The following is a 17,518-nucleotide window of genomic DNA, read 5'->3' on the forward strand; positions in this document are numbered from 1 at the left end:
GCTTAGTGCCTTGTTAGATGTTAGTATCGATCAGAGATAGGGCAACAACAGTGCAGCCTCTAAACAAGCAAGGCTCCAGGCTGAGAGCAGTGCTTTGCATTATCTGCCCAAAATACACCTCTTTCTTAAATAACAGAGAAACTCGATGAACTCCCTGCCTGTAAGTTGCCCTTTGTTATAACATGCTGCTGCAGTGTCTTTCAGGTGGCTTGGTAGGAAGCATTTGAAGTTATAACTTCGAATCAGTGAACTTAGCACACACAATCATTCACGTATGTGCTATTTTGATGGTGAGTAAAGAGAGGGCCACATAGACATGTAGCTTGAGTACCTAACATGTTCACTTCTCAACTTGTTTGACCAGAGGTTCTTCACTGTCGTCCTTGTTTGTTTAGGTGATAGCATTCCAAGAGTTGGGATGCCAGCGTATATGACATGCTCCAACAGCAGCAGATGTCTCTACACATTAAGAACATCCATGTGAGGGGCACCAGAGGTTGCTGAAGATAATAAACAAAGGAATAATTCTGTCGGAGAAACACTGACTGGCAGACAACTGAGACTGCAGATTGGGTAGGAGAGCGATGAATGCTCATGGGCTGTCCAAGGAGAGATAGTAATGATGAATGAAGCTTTTGGGTCTCCACTTCAAGATTTGAGCATGTAACCCAGGCTGGAGCTCTACTGCAGTACTGAGGAACACTTACATTGCCTGAAGAACCATCCTTTAGATAAGATATTAAACTGAGGCTATTCAAGTGGACCTTGAAGATCCCGTCGTGTTTTAAGAAAATGTGGAGTTCAACATTCCTCCCATTACTACCAGCACCAAAAACAAATTAACTGGTTATCCATCTCATTGATATTTGTGGGGTCTTGCTGTGCTCAAAATGGCTGTTAATTTGCTGTCATTAAATCACTGGACCTCAAAATATGCAACGAGGAACTCTCTTTCTTAGGATGAGGCAAAGAAAATGCTGTCACTTCTCTTAGGCTGTCAATTCTAGTCCTGCAGAAATGATAAACTCCTCAATATCTCAAAAGTGCACAAGAGCACTCAAGGTGCTGGGAACCCTATTAATGAATCCTAGCTGACAACCAATCACCAGAGAATTGATCAGATGTGAGGCAACAGTCAATGAGCAGAAGAACAGCAGGGTAACTGTGTAGTTATTGGACCCAATTTCATGCAATACTAACCAATGACTGGGAAAGCAGCGTATGTTTTGATAGCTGTGGAGGGGGATTTATGAGCCTCTGCCCACGCCCTGTCCTCTCTCCACCCCGTCCTAATATCATCAAGGCTTACTAATCCATAACAAGGTACCATTTAATTTAAATGACAGCTCCTATCGAATTACAATTGTGCCCAAGCTGAAAGGTCACTTAAAATTGTAGTGATTTTCTGTGTCTAATGGAACAGGTACTGGCGTGAGAAAGCACAGCCAATTCATTTGGTCTTGGGATATACTATTAGCTTCTCATCTTCAGAAATGAAGATGCAACTGTGCCAAGGCCCCCCTAACAATTGGTGAAGAAAATTCCAATGTTGACAGGCTTTGGCCAAAAGTTATGATCTTATAGACCACAATCATTCTTGTCCCACCTATTTTAACCCCAAGGTGTTTAGACCATTGTGGGACGAAACTGCTTGGCACATGTTTTCCTGCATGCCCCAGGAAGTAATACGAGGCATCCTACAATGACAATTGACCTTTCAGCTTCTCCATAATCACAATGAGGGGTGGAGATGTCCTTTAAGAGTTGTTCAATTAGATCTGATTAGTGTCTGGCTGTGCAAAGTGGCCCATAAACACTCACCAGTGGAGTTGGGAGTGGACGGGGAGTTGGCTTGGCTTCCTTGAGCTGTCGCGTTTGTCGCAGTTACCGCTGTTTTGGCGGCGTACAGATTTGCTTCCTCCTGGAACTTGCCTATGTTTTTCTTGTATCGGATTCGCTTGTTACCAAACCAGTTTGATACCTGCCAGGGGGTGATAAAGAGACAAAAAGGAAAAGCTATCAGTGTGTGGTGGTGAGCAGACACACTGAGGTGTGGGGCGTGCCATTCACAAAGGGTAATGCATAGAGTTTACATGGCAGTACAACATTGAGGCTTTTGTACCAGACCTTTTGGCTTCAATACATGCAGCAGCCCACATTTTGATGGTAAATAGGGGCTGGGTTGGGGAAGAGGGGACATTGCTACCTCAATGAAGTGCCACAACCTTCTGACTCAAACTGGAGAACTTTCTCAATCCTTTGGCGATGTCAATGTTTAACCCCACTTCTTGATGTTCCACTCACTGTGCAAGCCAATAGACCATAGACCCACTGTATCAGCCCGTTCATCTGAGGATGGCATGAGTTGGATCAACTTGTTTTATATTGGTGGTCCAACTGCCACATAAAACTGGTCCTTGATCAAAACAAATCCCTTTGGGGAGTCCAGTTTCAATGACCATTTCTGATAATATATTAGCCATGTTGTCCATATACCCTGCCTATGGGAGCGATTGCATGTGGACAGCTAGCTACATGCTCTGGCAATTACCTCATGGAGAATTCTGCTGATCGGCTGCCATTATTTCAGTGGAAGTTCGGTGAATGTTCAAGGAAATTCACAGCAATGGTCGATCGTGGTCAGTATTTATCATCGCACTTTGTGACTCTGATTAGGTTTACCACTAATGTGTGTGATTGCGACAGAGCTTTGACACGGTCCAATAGTTTACTGTATTGTCTTATTATTTCAAAGAACATAATGTTCTATTCGGTATTTATCTCTCAACCAACATCACTAAAACATTATCTGGCCATTATCACATTGCTGTAAAAGTACTTCAAAGGTACTTCATTGGCTGGAAAGCACCTTGGGACATGCTGAGGTAGTGTAAGGTACTATATAAATGCAATTTTTTTCTTTCAATATTTGTGACTTGCCTACAGGATGGAACTTCAATAAACTGCCAGGTACTCGCTATTCAAATTACCATACAGTGGGCCAATATTGGAGAAGGTGACTGACTGCAGCAGAAGCGTAGTGGAGTATGTTCTTCAATTCAGGAATAACATAACTAGGTTGATTGAGCTTGCACAAAATAATCTAAACTGTGGCACGATGCTGCTAGAAAATACTGGGACGATCATAATGCAAGACGCCCAGGGAGCGACAAACCGTATGGCTACTTACAAGCTCGCTGAGCAAGTCCATACTTGGTGGTGGAAAGGCATAGCAGGTGGGCCGTGCAGTCAATGCACAAAATAAACACAGGAACAGGAAAAGGCCATTCAACCCCTTGAGCCAGTTCTGCCACTCAATTAGATCATGGCTGACCTGTATCTCATCTTTCCACCTTGGTTTTTTAACCCCTGATACCCTTGCTTAACTAAAATCTATCCATCTCAGTTCTGAAACTTTCAATTGCCCCACAGCCTCAACTTTTTTTGGGGAAGAGTTGCAGATTGTGTGTGAAGAAGGGCTTCCTGACATCATCTCTGAACAACTCTAACACTAATTTTAAGGTTAGGTCCCTTGTTCTCGACTCTTCCACTCTATAATCTCCTTTAATCATCTTAAACATCCCAATTAGATCACTCCTCAGTCTTCTATTTACAACCTGTCCTCCTAATTTAATCCTTTTAGTCCTTTAAATCTACACTGGACCCTACCCAAGGCCAATATAATGCAGTACTGCAGAGGGGAGTAGATTTCATTATCAGATCTACTAAATGGACATGTCTCTCCCAAGGAAGTCCCTCTGTATCCTGCCACCACCCCTCGGGAGGGATAGGAATGCAAAATTATAGCTTTCTTATCTGAGAAAGCCTCTGTTGACGAGTTCACTTCGTCACCTCCATTATCTCCCCCACAGGAGTGGCACGCCAGGAAATTGCTGTTGGTGTTTCTGTACCTTATTCTCAGCCAGCCAGACTGTTCAAAACAGTTTTAGCACAAGGCCAATAGGGGTATTTCAAATCCTCACACCTCATGCTACACAGTGTGAGGGAACATCCAGCCAGGGAGGTGGAGGACATGGTGACCTGGGAGGAATCTTAGCCATCCCAGAAACCATGGACATCATCAGCAAGAAGGACCAGGCTAAATGGTTCTGCAGTGACAAATGCATCAATCACATTCCAATAGCTGGTGGATTCCACTTTGACAGAGCTTGGGGTTTACGTCCTAACATATGTTAATATAACATAGCAGCTCATGCACTATCCAGTCAAGCAAATCAAGGCTGACAGTCAAGGCTGTGTATAAGTCTTGTACTTGGGTCACTGTGATGGTGGGGGAAACAGTGACCTGAGCAGATGAAGGTGGACAACTTCAATTATTGGAGTTTCGTCTTGACTGAGAAACAAGCTTGGTTATCTTTGGAGGTTCAGGTACACTCGAATATAATCACACAGCTGAGCCATTTATGGTCTGTAAGGAGAAATCCAGTTGAATAAGAAACTGTTTTGAAAAGCTGAACAAGCCCTGAGTACAGACCCTGAGCGAGCTTGTTCCAACTATTGCTGAGTTTTCACAATGCATCAGGCAGAGGCATTGGCACTGCATTGAGGCAAATTATTGACCCTGAGAAGGAAGGCCTAGCCATTTACCTAAATTATCTATTGCCACAAGAGATGACCTGTTCTACAATTGAAAAGAGGCTCTCAAAATCCACAGCCATTACAATGGGCTTCGTCGGGAGTCAAGTGGGTGTCGGTTGAATCAGTCACAAACTTGATCAGGTCCCAGATATGGCAGGTCCTGATCTTGCATCTACATTTCCGAGGTGGCCTTATCCTAGGCCTTCAGTCAGGACCTGGTGTAATATCGGGACAGGTACACTTTGTCTCACCAGATGGACCTGGCTCAGAGGGGTAGAGATGGGCCTAGCCAACATTCATCCCTCGATCGACATCTTGGGAAATAGACGTAACTGGTTATTTATCTCATTTTCTGTTTGCGGGACCTTACTGTGTGAAAATTGATTGCTGCATCTACAAAGAAACAGTGATGAGACTTCAAAAGCAATTAATTGGCTGGAAAGCACTTTATGACATCTTGAAGCTTTGAAAGGTGCCATATAAATACAAAGTTTCTTCTTTTGGGAAGAGGAAGAGGTGGGACGTCAGTGTAGAAGAACAGAATAATTCTTCACTTAAAGTGAGCCATCAGCCCATATAGTTCAGTGTCAGATGTGAAGTTTGCAATGCTCCATCACCACAACCAGTAATGGGATCTCCTTCTGTACAAATGTGGCATCTGCATTACCTACAGCAGTCCAGTAAGCTCTCAATGAATGAGATGCCACTGGACTTGAACCCATTTTTCACCACTGGATGTCCCAAAGCACTTCACAGCCAATGAAGTCCTTTTGATGTTGTCATGCCAATGTGTTTTGTTGGATGATAATTTTCTTTGGTCCACTGACTGGAGATCTGAAATTATATATTTTTTTGAAGAGATTTAAAAAGAACATTTTAAACAGGATGATTGCTGGCAGCTTAGTTTGCTACACTGTATCCCACATTGCAAAAGACTGTGATTGAGGGAGGTGAAATTGCCTGTGCATTTCCCAGCACGAATCAAGACCCAGAAAGTTTAAAGGAACTACCTGTTCTTTTCAGCAAGCAGAGAAATGTTGCTAGCTGCTATGATTGAATCACTGAGTGACTGTCATGTGACAAGCCCCTCCTCATCTATGGTTTTATGCTGGTGTTTTTCTCTGCAGCAGAGGAGAAGCAACTGGACTCTGACATGAGCAGACCCTAAGTGGGGCCCCCTCTCTCTCTCCAATCCAGCTTGAATGCTTTCAAATCCTGCCTGTTGACTGACTACCTTTGCATACTCCAGGTACAATCAGAAACCCTGTGGGATGAAATCTGCTTCGCTTTCTCTAATAGGCCAACTGAACCAGTCATCTACCTTTTCAAACTAAAAGCCTCAGGACCACTGAATTCAGCTAGAAGCCAGCTGAATCACCAATTTTCACAGACCGTATACCTTTTCATGGCCTCAAACTCAACCAATCTATCTTTCCCCACTCTGTAACCTATTTGTGTATGTGTAAGCCTCTCGTATGTGTGTGAGAGTGTAAGTTGGTGTGTTGTTTATTATTTTTATTAGTTCAGTTTACGTACAATAAAGTTAACCTTTTTCTTTGTTAAACTCAAGAAAACCTGTCCGATTGGTTCTGGTTATGATCATAGCAAGTAATCAAACACCTACTGAATTGGCCAACACATCCACTTTAAGAAAGAAGTGAGCCTGTTGTGATCTAACAAGGAGAGGGAAAAGTGGAAAACCCTTCAACCCCTCCTCACTTGACTGAAACAATGTGTGGCCATGGTTTTAATCGAAAACATCCAGCTAATTTGTGCACCGCAAGATCCCCAGAAACAGCAATGTAATAAATGAGGTGATAGTGATGTTGACTGAGGAATAAACATCAGCTAAGACGCTAGGGAGAACTCCCCTGGTCTTCTTCGAAGTAGTGGCCTGGGATCATTAACATCCACTTAAGAGGTAGACATGGCCTCGGTTTAATGACTTATCTGAAAGATGGCAACTTCGACAGTGCAGCACTCCCTCAGTACTGCACTGGTGTGTCAGCCTAGATTATATCCTCAAGTCTCTCAAGTGGGATTTGAACCCACAACCTTCTGACTCAGAGATGAGAGTGCGACCAACTGAACCAATACTTACACAGAGGTGAAAGGTCACTGTTCTAAACCTTTACAGTGCTACTATCAGAGAAAGGGTTTTAAATTGTGCTTGGGGTTATCTCCCCTCCTCCTTTAACTGATAAAGCTGCCCTCACCTGTGCCACCGTGATGCTACATTTCTTCGCCAGTTCTTCCTTGGCTTCTTCACTGGGGTAGGGGTTGCTGAGGTGAGAGTAGAAATACTCATTGAGGATCTCTGTTGCTTGCTTGCTGAAATTACGCCTTTTTCTCCTGAAAGCAAAAACATTTCAAAAAAGAAAACAAAGGGGGGAAGAAACGCTGTCTATTTTGCCCCGTTCAACATCTCGGATATCACCAGTATCTGCCTCCTACCCACTCCTGGTCCGACAAGATAAAAGAGCTCTCTTTACCCCCACTGAGCTGCCTCAGGTGTCACTGAGCTGCCTCCGAACTCACCCTGAGCATCCCCCTACCCCAGGAAGCTACCTCCAATGCCCTCATGGAGCCACCTCCAGCTCCTGCCTCAAAGCCTTATATTTATCAATTTCTTTACCTCCCCTCCCCCCACCAACAATTATCGGCTGCCAGCACCACTTCAGAATCTCTGTGGCCTGAGACAGAGTGAGGGTAGACCAATCAATCGGGGAGCGGACTGCCGATGAGTCAATCCTAAACTTACATGCACACACTCACTTCACAGCACAGACCAGCAGGGAATGATACAGAGAAGAAACACTGGACGATTTTCTCTTACTCCATCCCCTTGCTGCCCCAGAGACCCAGGGTAATAGTCCTCCACACTGCCCAAGCTCAATACATTGGGGATATTAAACCCCATGCCCCCTGGCTGCATGCAATGACTGAGCCACCAGTGGCACCACAATTGTGATCGAGGCTTCGATTCTGACTCCCATGTGTAGTGATGGGCTATGGATAGCCAGTAACAGAGGTTGGCTTCTCCCTTCAGTGACCTGTTCCTGAGTGCCATGGTGCTCGACGTGAGGACTTTCCCAATCCTGCGGCAACAACATGGGAAGCTGAGGTAACTGCCCCAAGGTGACGTGCCAAGTTAGGCACAGCAGGAGGCAGGCTGCACATGGAGCTGTGAAGCTGCTTTAAAATGCTGTTGTCCCCGGGTCTCAGTTGCACAGGTGATCGATAAATTAGTTACAACATAATGAACTGGCCTGAAGAGAACGTTTTTCTTAATGGCAGCATTTTCCCAACTTTGTCACTTTTTAAAATCTTTTTCCTTTGATATTTCTATCAAAAAGACTTGGCAGATTTTGAAACAATTCGGGAAGGCAGTTGCAGCTCTGAGATGATGGGCAATAGTCAGGTAGTGGGGGAAGTTCCGGGAGAGTTGAATGCAGTTTAGTGGGGTAGCAGTGTGTGGGGGGAGTGTGGTGGGGGGGGGAGGGGGGGGTTAACAGATCTCCCTTGGACAGGAGTTGGGCACATTGCATCAGGCTCAGAGGTAGCCCAGCCCTTCTAGAAGTAACTTGGAGGAGCTGTAGGCTCAAGTGTTAAATAGGAGCCTTAGTAATCCCGTTAATGTAATGTTGTCCTTGTATTTTAAAAGGAATAACAAAATGGTGCAGTTACAGGTAATTATTAAAGGTCAAATGTCATATAGCCCTACATATTCCTGGCAGCATATAGGGCTTGGGAGACCCAAAACTCTGCTGCCTGTAACTAACTCACACCAAGTCCTGTTCATGCATCATCCTTATGCTTACTGATCTACATTGACTCCCAGTCCAGTAACACCTTGATTTTCATCCTTGTGTTCAAATCTCTCAGCCCCTCCCAATCTCTGTAATCTCTTCCAGCCCTACAACCCTCTGGGATCTCTACGGTCCTCCAATTCTGTCCTCCTGCGCATCCCTGCTTTTAATGCTCCACCATCGTGGCCGTGCCTTCAGCAATGTTCCCTCTAAGTTGCTCGGCAACACGAAAGGCTGTGCACAAGTAGGCCCCCTTAAGTTACCGAGCATACGCTGCCATGCAAAAAACTTAAATGGCTCACGTGCTTAAACAAATCACCTGTGCATTCCAAAAAAAAATTTGAGGCAATTTTGGCCTTCAGCGGTCTAATCCCTGAGCTCTGGAATTCCCTTCCTAAACATCTCCAACTCTCTCTCCCCCTTTAAGATGCATCTTAAAACCTATCTCTTTGACCAAGCTTTTGGTGATCTGACCCAATATCTCCAGATGTGGCTTGGCACCATATTTTATCTCATGCACTTGTGACACACCTTGGGGGATACTACATTAAAGGCACTAAACAAATGCAAGATGTTGCTGTTGTAGTGATGTTGCAGTGAGAGATACATATCCCATCGTCAAATACATTCCTCAGCAACCTCGGTTCAGCAGATGAGGCAAATGGAATGACAGAAAGATGAATAGCAAATGAAATGTTATGCTGACGAGTGCAAAGTACTGGGAGAATGAAAAAGCAGGATATGTATGAAATGAATGAGCAGAATTAGCACAGGGAGACAGAAAGGGGAGTTGAGACTGACAACCTCATTGCTTTCATTGTCAAAACAATGCAAAATGAAAGTGGTAAGTGTTGGGATAATACCGTTGTTCTGTGCTCGGAGGCACTGTGCTTTGTGAGAGGGCTGCGATACTGCAGTGGTGGTTTCTGAGACTGGCACACCCTGCATACACACCTCCTCCACTAAGGGTGTAAAATTAGCTCTAGCAATTTCATTAGCTTCTGTAAAGAGGGGGAAAAGATTCCTTTCTTTCTCTCTTTGAGACTGCAGAGTGCCAGTTATGCACCTCCAACATTCTTTGTATCAGTTCACCCTTTGAACGTCGACATGCAGAGTTCCAAGTGCCACTGTGACCTGCTAGGAGTGGAGCCAGGGTCGGTTAACTGCTGGATTAATATCCACATGCCTCAGTTGCTAGCACGCTGACCTTTGAGTCATCAAGTAATGGATTCCAGTCCCACTCTAGGGAATTGAACCCATAATCCATACTTACATGTAGAGTGTAGAACGAAGGAAATGCTGAACTGTTAGAGGTGCACCTCCAAATGAAATGTTAAACGGAGACCTATTGGTCGGTTCTGATGGTTACAGTGGATGTAAGCAATATCCTGGCTCTATTCAAGACAGAGCAAGAGAGTTCTCCTGGTGGCCTGGCCAACATTCTTCCCTCAATCAATACCAGCAAAAGAAAAGCAGAGTACCTGGTCATTCACCTCATTGTGGTTTGTAGCAAGTATTGCTGACAGCCAATGTTATTCACTGCATAAGCAGCTATTGGGAAAACACAGGGATTGTGTGTTCTCAATGGTGTTGATGGCACAGGTCAAAACACTGGGCAGCAATGCACCATGGCTCCTTAGACAGCACCTTCCAAACCCGCGACCTCTACCAACTAGAAGGACAAGGACAGCACATACATGGGAACACCACCACCTGCAAGTTCTCCTCCAAGCCACACACCATCCTGACTTGGAACTATATCGCCGTTCCTTCACTGTCATTGGGTCAAAATCCTGGAACTCCCTTCCTAACAGCACTGTGGGTATACCTACCCCACATGGACTGCAGCGGTTCAAGAAGGCAGCTCACCACCACCTTCTCAAGGGCAATTAGGGATGGGCAATAAATGCTGACATAGCCAGTGACACCCACATCCCATGAATGAATAAAAAAAAAAGGATGTTGTGCTGCCCTTGGAGACAGGCATGGAGGTGGAGAGGGGGCAAACAAAATGGCAAGAGGTGCCATTCCCAACGTTGCCCGGGCCCCCTGCCATTTTGTCCACCCCAGGCCAATTTAAGCACTTAAGTGGTCAATTAATGGCCACTTCCCACCTCCACTTCAATGTTTTGGAAGGTGAAGGGCTCACTGCCATGAGACACCACCAGGTAAAGGTTCGCAGCCTACTAGTGGGTTTGGTGGCGGGGGCGGGAGGGTTCCTTCTTTGGGGGCATTCCAGAGCCCCCAGAGGGCCCCGCCGGCAGTGATTGCCGCCACCCTCACCAAACCCCCATCCAGGCACCAGGGTCTGCCTGACTGGCCCCGGCAACCCCAACCCCACTTACCTCAGCCTGGGCTCTCTGGATTCTTATCCGCAGGACCTCCTGCAGTACTGGACGTGGCCATCTCTCCTGGTGGCACTGCCGGTACTGCAGAACAGCTGGCCTTCCAATTACTGAAAGGTCTTGAGGCAGGAGCTCATCCCTTAAAAGGACAGTGTCCTTAATGGCTGGAAGTTAATTAGCTGCCAGCCATGTGATAGCAATGGGGGTCCAACGGAAGGCTAGGGTGGGGTCTTTCGGCCTTTTTAAAATTTATTCCTGGGATGTGGGTGTCGTTAGCAAGACCAGCATTTATTCCCGATCCCTAATTGCCCTCGAGAAGGTGGTGGTGAGCTGCCTTCTTGAATCGCTGCGTCGGTGATGGAGGGAGTGAATGTTTGTGGATGGAGTGCCAATCAAGTGGGCTGGATGGCATTGAACTTCCAGAGTGTTGTTGGAGCTGCTCCCATCCAGGCTAGTGGAGAGTATTCCATCACACTCCTGACTTGGGCTTTGTAGATGGTAGACAGGCTTTGGGGAGTCAGATGGTGAGTTACTCGCCGTGGGATTCCTAGCCTCTGACCTGCTCTTGCAACCATGGTATTTATATGGCTCTGCCTGTCAAGTTTTTGGTCGATAGTAACCCCAGGATGTTGATAGTGGGGAATTCAGTGATGGTAATGCCATTGAATGTCAAGGGGAGATGGTTAGATTTCCTCTTTTTGGAGATAGTCATCGCCTGGCACTTGCATGGCGCAAATGTTACTTATCAACCCAAGCCTGGATATTGTCCAGGTCTTGCTGCATTTCTACACGGACTGCTTCAGTATCTGAAGAGTTGAAAATGGTGCTGAACATTGTGTAATCATCAGCGAGCATCCACACTTCTGACCTTATGATTGACGGAAGGTCATTGATAAAGCAGCTGAAGATGGTTGGGCCTAGGACACTACCCTGAGGAACTCCTGCAGTGATGTCCTGGAGCTGAGATGATTGACCCCCCTCCAAAAACCACAACCATCTTCCTTTGCGCTAGTTATGACTCCAGCCAGTGGAGATTTCCCCCGACTCCCATTGACCTTAGTTTAGGGCTCCTTGATGCCATACTCGGTCAAATGCTGCCTTGATGTCAAGGACAATCACTCTCACCTCACCTCTTTTGTCCATGCTTGAACCAAAGCTGTAATGAGGTCAGGAGCTGAGTGGCCCTGATGGAACCCAAACTGAGTGTCAGTGAACAGGTTATTGCTAAGCAAGTGCCGCTTGATAACACTGTTGATGACACCTTCCATCACTTTACTGATGATTGAGAGTAGACTGATGGGGCGGTAATTGGCCAGGTTGGACTTGTCTTGCTTTTTGTGTACAGGACATACCTGGGCAATTTTCCACATTGCTGGGTAGATGCCAGTGTTGTAGCTGTACTGGAACAGCTTGACTAGGGGTGCGGCAAGTTCTGGAGCACAAATCTTCAGCACTATTGCCGGAATGTTGTCAGGGCCCATAACCTTTGAAGTATCCAGTGCCTTCAATTGTTTCTTGATATCACACAGATTGAATCGAATTGGCTGAAGACTGGCATCTGTGATGCTGGGGACTTCAGGAGGAGGCAGAGGTAGATCATCAACTTGGCACTTTTGGCTGAAGATTGTTGCAAATGCTTCAGCCTCATCTTTCGCACTGATGTGCTGGGCTCCCCCATCATTGAAGATGGGGATATTTGTGGAGCCACCTCCTTCAGTTAGTTGTTTAATTGTCCACCACCATTCACGACTGGATGTGGCAGGACTGCAGAGCTTAGATCTGATCCATTGGTTATTGGATCGCTTAGCTCTGTCTATTGCATGCTGCTTATGCTGTTTGGCACCCAAGTAGTCCTGGGTTGTAGTTTCACCAGGTTAACACCTCATGTTGAGGTATGCCTGATGATGCTCCTGGGTTGCCCTCCTTCATTCTTCATTGAACTGGGACCCCCATCGCAGGGATAAAATCCGGCCCACTGATTTCCCAATCCATGTCCTTTTTGGTGTAAAAGTATTTCTCTTCAAAACCCAAGAAAAAGAAAGTCTAACTCCGGTTAGGCCACACTAGAGTATTGCATCCAGTTCTGATTGCCACACTTTAGGAAGGATGTGAGGGTCCTTGAGAGGGTGCACAGGAGATTTACCAGAATGGTTCCAGGGATGGGGGGGGGGTGTTAGGTTGGAAAAGCTGGGTTTGTTCTCCTTGGAGCAGAGGAGATTCAGGGGAGGTTTGATAGAGGTGTACAAGATAATGAGAGGCTTCGACAGGGTAGACAGAGAAAAGCTGTTCCCATTAGCTGATGGTACAAGTACCAGGGGACACAGATTTAAGGTTTTGGGCATGAGGTACAGGGGAATGTGGGGAAAAGCTTTTTTACACAGAGAGCAGTAATGACCTGGAACTCACTGAGGGTGAGGGTGGTGGAAGCAGAGACAATGAATAGTTTCAAAAGGAAATTGGATATAGGCATATGCTCTGGGAAGAAGGGTTCGAATCTCACCACAGCAGATGGTGAAATTTGAATTCAATTAATAAATCTGGAATTAAAAGCTAGTCTAATGGAGACCACGAAACCATTATCGGCTGTTGTAAAAACCCATCTGTTTCACTAAAGTCCTTTAGGGAAGGAAATCTGCCATCCTTACTTGGTCTGGCCTACATTTGACTCTGAACCCACAGCAATGTGGTTGACTCTTAACTGCCATCTGAAATGGCCGAGGAAGGCACTCAGTTGTCAATGGCAATTAGGGATGGGCAACAAATGCTGGCTTTGCCAGCGACGCCCGCATCCCATAAAAGTATATAAAAAAAGCATCTCATCTGAAAGACAGCATCTCTGACAGTACAGCACTCCCTCAGTATTGTAACAGAGTTCAGCCTGGATTATCTGCCCAAGTCTCTGTAATAGTCAAATCCATAATCTGCTGATTCAGATGTGAGAGTGCTACCCACAGAGCCACGGTTGACCCGGTGTTTAGAGAACTGCAAACAGTGCTCGAGTTTCATTGTTCTGAAGGAGTCGGTGCAAGATTATGTAGAACATTGTAATCTGGTGAAATCTGTTGTGGTTGCTCTTGCCTCAGTTTAGTTTCCCTTAATGTAATTACTCTGATTCACACTTTAAAGCCTGAAAACACAGGATGACTCTCCTTTTCAAAAGGGAGTTTGGGTTTGTGATCATTTTAATTTGGTTACTGATCTGACGGAGTTGGAATATACATTTCTGCCACTTACAGCTATGTAATTAGGGTATCTTTGAGTTCCTTTTCTTCTCTAATATCTTTAACCACACTTGTGGAATCAATGTGCAGCCTTGTTTGGATATGGGTGGGGAAATGGCTTTCCAGTTTACCTGTCACAAGTTGCTGCTGCTATCAGATTGGCCAGTACTGTCTGTTTGATCTAGTGATTAATCAGTTAAGGGATACAAGACTTCCAGGTAACATTCTCACTCTCTCTGCCTGGCAAAAAATTAATAGAAGGAGAGAAAGCAATTCAATTACTTTTCTCACTGTACTGTCACTTGAGTTAAGACAGAGGATTCCATGAGGTTGTCGTTCTGATGGCAGATGCTTTTTCAAGGACGCAAGTTACTCCTAAAGTATCCTTGTTCTGAAAGAGGCACGGGGAGATTACATTAAATATGATCTGTTACAGTTTCTCTTACATATGTTTAATACTATCCAAATGGTATATTCTCGGCTGAGAGATAAAGTCTATCTGTCCAGCCAATGACTTTGCCAGAGTGAGATGTAGTCAGAGTGTGAAGGTGGGAATTTAGTTCAGATGGGAATTCAGTGTAGAGCGGGAAAGAGGAATGGACGTGTGACGTTCCAGCAAAGAAGGTAAGTGATTGGTTGGTGAACATTTTCTCTTTTTCTCTTATCTAAACGAAGGAATTTTGTTTGGGGTTAGTGTAACATTAATTGGAATAATAAGAATAAGAATCTTCTGAGACTTGGGTGATTTATTAGTAAGGTTTTATTATTTGTAGTAAGGTTTACCAGCAGTAGTAAAGCTTATTAGTAGTGGGGCTTAGTAATAGTGGGGTTTATTAATTATAAGTTAATTAATCAAATAGTTAGTTAAAACACAATAAAGATGGCAGGGCAGGTGATGTGTTGCAGCTGTAGCATGTGGGAGCTGATGGACACCAGTGTAATCCACGACAACCACATCTGCAAAAGTGTCTGCGCTCAAGGATCTTTGGCTCAGAGTCAGTGAGCTGGAAGCCAAGTTACAGACACTGCGATGCATCAGTGAGGGGGAAAGTTACCGGGACACTTTGTTCCAGGAGGCAGTCAAACCCCATAGGAGAGTGTCTTCTGATTTGGTCAGTGGTCAGGGACAGGAGGGTGTGACTGTGAGTGAGGCAGGTAAGGGGATCCAGAGGAAGAAGTAGAGGAGCCTCAGCCCTTACAATTGTCCAACAGGTTTGAGGTTCTTTCAGCTTGTATGGATGAGAGCGAGGGCTACAGTGTGGATGAGAAAACTGACCATGACACCATGGTACAGGAAGCCATTCAAGCAAGGAGAGTAAATAGGAATGTCGTGGTAGTAGGGGACAGTACAGTCAGGGCGATAGACACAGTTCACTGTAGCCCAGAGCGAGAAGACTGAGCTGAAGATCCTTGAGCGCAGAAGGCTGCGTTGCCCGCCCGGTGCCAGGGTTCAGTACATCTACTCTGAGCTGGAGAGGAACTTGCAGTGGGAGGGGGAGGATCCAGTTGGTACATGTGGGTACCAATGACATAGATAGAACTTGGAAAGAGGTTCTGCATTGAGAGTATGAGCAGCTCGGGGCTAAATGAAAAAGCAGAACCTCAAAGGTAATAATCTCTGAGTTATTACCTAAGCCACAAACAAATTGGAGTAGGGTAAATAAGATTAGAGAGTTAAATGGGGGCTCAAAGATTTATGTGGGAAAAATGGATTTGATTCATGGGGCACTGGTACCAGTACTGGGGAAAGTGGGCACTGTACCATTGGGATGGTCTTCACCTGAACCATGCTGGGACCAGTGTTCTGGCGAGTCATTTAACCAGGGCAGTAAAGAGGGCTTTAAACAATAGTGGGGATGAGGGATCAAATGAGGGACGATATGATAATTTAGAGAGAGTGAAGGCAAGAGAGCAAGGAAGCAATAAAGGAATTGATAATCTGAGTGTGGCAGAAAGCGAAGATTTGTCAGGAAGCAAAACTGGTAACAGGAAATAGAAAAGTAGCAAGCAAAATTAGAAGACAAATGAAGCGAAGGCAAGCATCAAATAGGATCAGAATATGGAATAATGTTATTCATCATTTAGGAATAATAGGCAAAAACGAAAAGGAAGTGGGGTAGCGCTCTTAATAAAGGATGAGATCAGTACATTATTGAGAGACTATCTTAGATTGAAGGAGCAAGATGTAGAATCAATTTGGATGGAGCTAAGAAACAGCAAGGGGCAGCAAACATTGGTGGGAGTTGTTTGATTTGATTTAGATTTGATTTAGAGATACAGCACTGAAACAGGCCCTTCGGCCCACCGAGTCTGTGCCGACCATTAACCACCCATTTATACTAATCCTACACTAATCCCATATTCCTACCACATCCTCACCTGTCCCTATATTCCCCTACCACCTACCTATACTAGGGGCAATTTATAATGGCCAATTTACCTATCAACCTGCAAGTCTTTTTGGCTGTGGGAGGAAACCGGAGCAACCGGAGGAAACCCACGCAGACACAGGGAGAACTTGCAAACTCCACGCAGGCAGTACTCAGAATTGAACCCGGGTCGCTGGAGCTGTGAGGCTGCGGTGCTAACCACTGCGCCACTGTGCCGCCAAACAGTAATGGTTATATTGGGCACGGTATAAATCAGGAAATTAGAGGTGCATGTAACAATGGTAATGCAGTAATACTGGGTGAATTCAATTTACATATAGATTGGGTAAACCTAATCAGCACTAATGCTGTGGAAGATGAATTCCTGGAGTGAGTATGAGATGGATTCCTGGAGCAGTACATTGAAGAACCAACTAGGGATCAGGCTATTTTAGATTTCGTATTTAACCTTGCTGTAAAGGAGCCTTTGGGAAATAGTGACCATAATATGCTATAATTTTACATTAAGTTTGAAAGTGATATAGTTAATTCTGAAACTAGAGTCGTAAATCTCAACAAAGGAAACTACGAAGGTATGAGGGGCAAGTTAGCTATGGTGGATTGGAAAATACATTAAAAGATTTGATGGTAGACAGGCAATAGCTGGTATTTAAAGAAGTATTACATGGTCTACATCTAATATACATTCCCCTAAGACACAAAAAACCAACAGGAAAGATGAATCAACTGTGGCTAAGAAGTTAAAGATTGCATTAGATCAAAGTTAGTGGCTTATAAGGTTGCCAGAAAAAGTGGTAAACCCAAGGATTGGGAGCAATTTAGGATCTAGCAAAGGATGACCAAGAAATTGACAAAGAAAGGGAAAGGAATGCAAGCTAACGAGAAACATAAAGGCGGACTGTAACAGCTTCTTTAGATATTTGAAAAGGAAAAGATTAGGGAGGACAAATGTGGGCCCATTACAGATGGACACAGGAGAATTTATAATGGAGAATAGGGAAACACCGGAGAAACTAAACAATTACTTTGTGTCTTTTTTCATGGAGAAAGATACAGAAATCTCACAGAAATACTAGGGAACCAAAGGACTTGTGAAAATGAGGAACTGAAAGAAATCAGTATTAATCAAGAGGTCGTACTTGAAAAATAAACTG

At 44.9% G+C, this 17,518-nt stretch overlaps 1 protein-coding gene across 2 annotated transcripts in view; it reads right to left on the reverse strand.

Annotated features, from left to right (window-relative positions):
• The window catches only part of LOC137372589 (pre-B-cell leukemia transcription factor 1-like), a 697,223-nt gene that overhangs the window by 82,869 nt on the left and 596,836 nt on the right, over positions 1-17,518 (reverse strand). For both annotated transcript variants that reach the window (XM_068036530.1, XM_068036529.1), the window contains exons 5-6: positions 6,816-6,951; positions 1,822-1,981 (exon numbers count right to left, since the gene is read on the reverse strand). In XM_068036530.1, coding sequence (XP_067892631.1) covers positions 1,822-1,981; positions 6,816-6,951 — 296 coding nt within the window. The remainder of the gene's footprint in view (positions 1-1,821; positions 1,982-6,815; positions 6,952-17,518) is intronic.

Source organism: Heterodontus francisci, chromosome 8, assembly GCF_036365525.1.
Source record: "Heterodontus francisci isolate sHetFra1 chromosome 8, sHetFra1.hap1, whole genome shotgun sequence".
NCBI lineage: Eukaryota > Metazoa > Chordata > Chondrichthyes > Heterodontiformes > Heterodontidae > Heterodontus > Heterodontus francisci.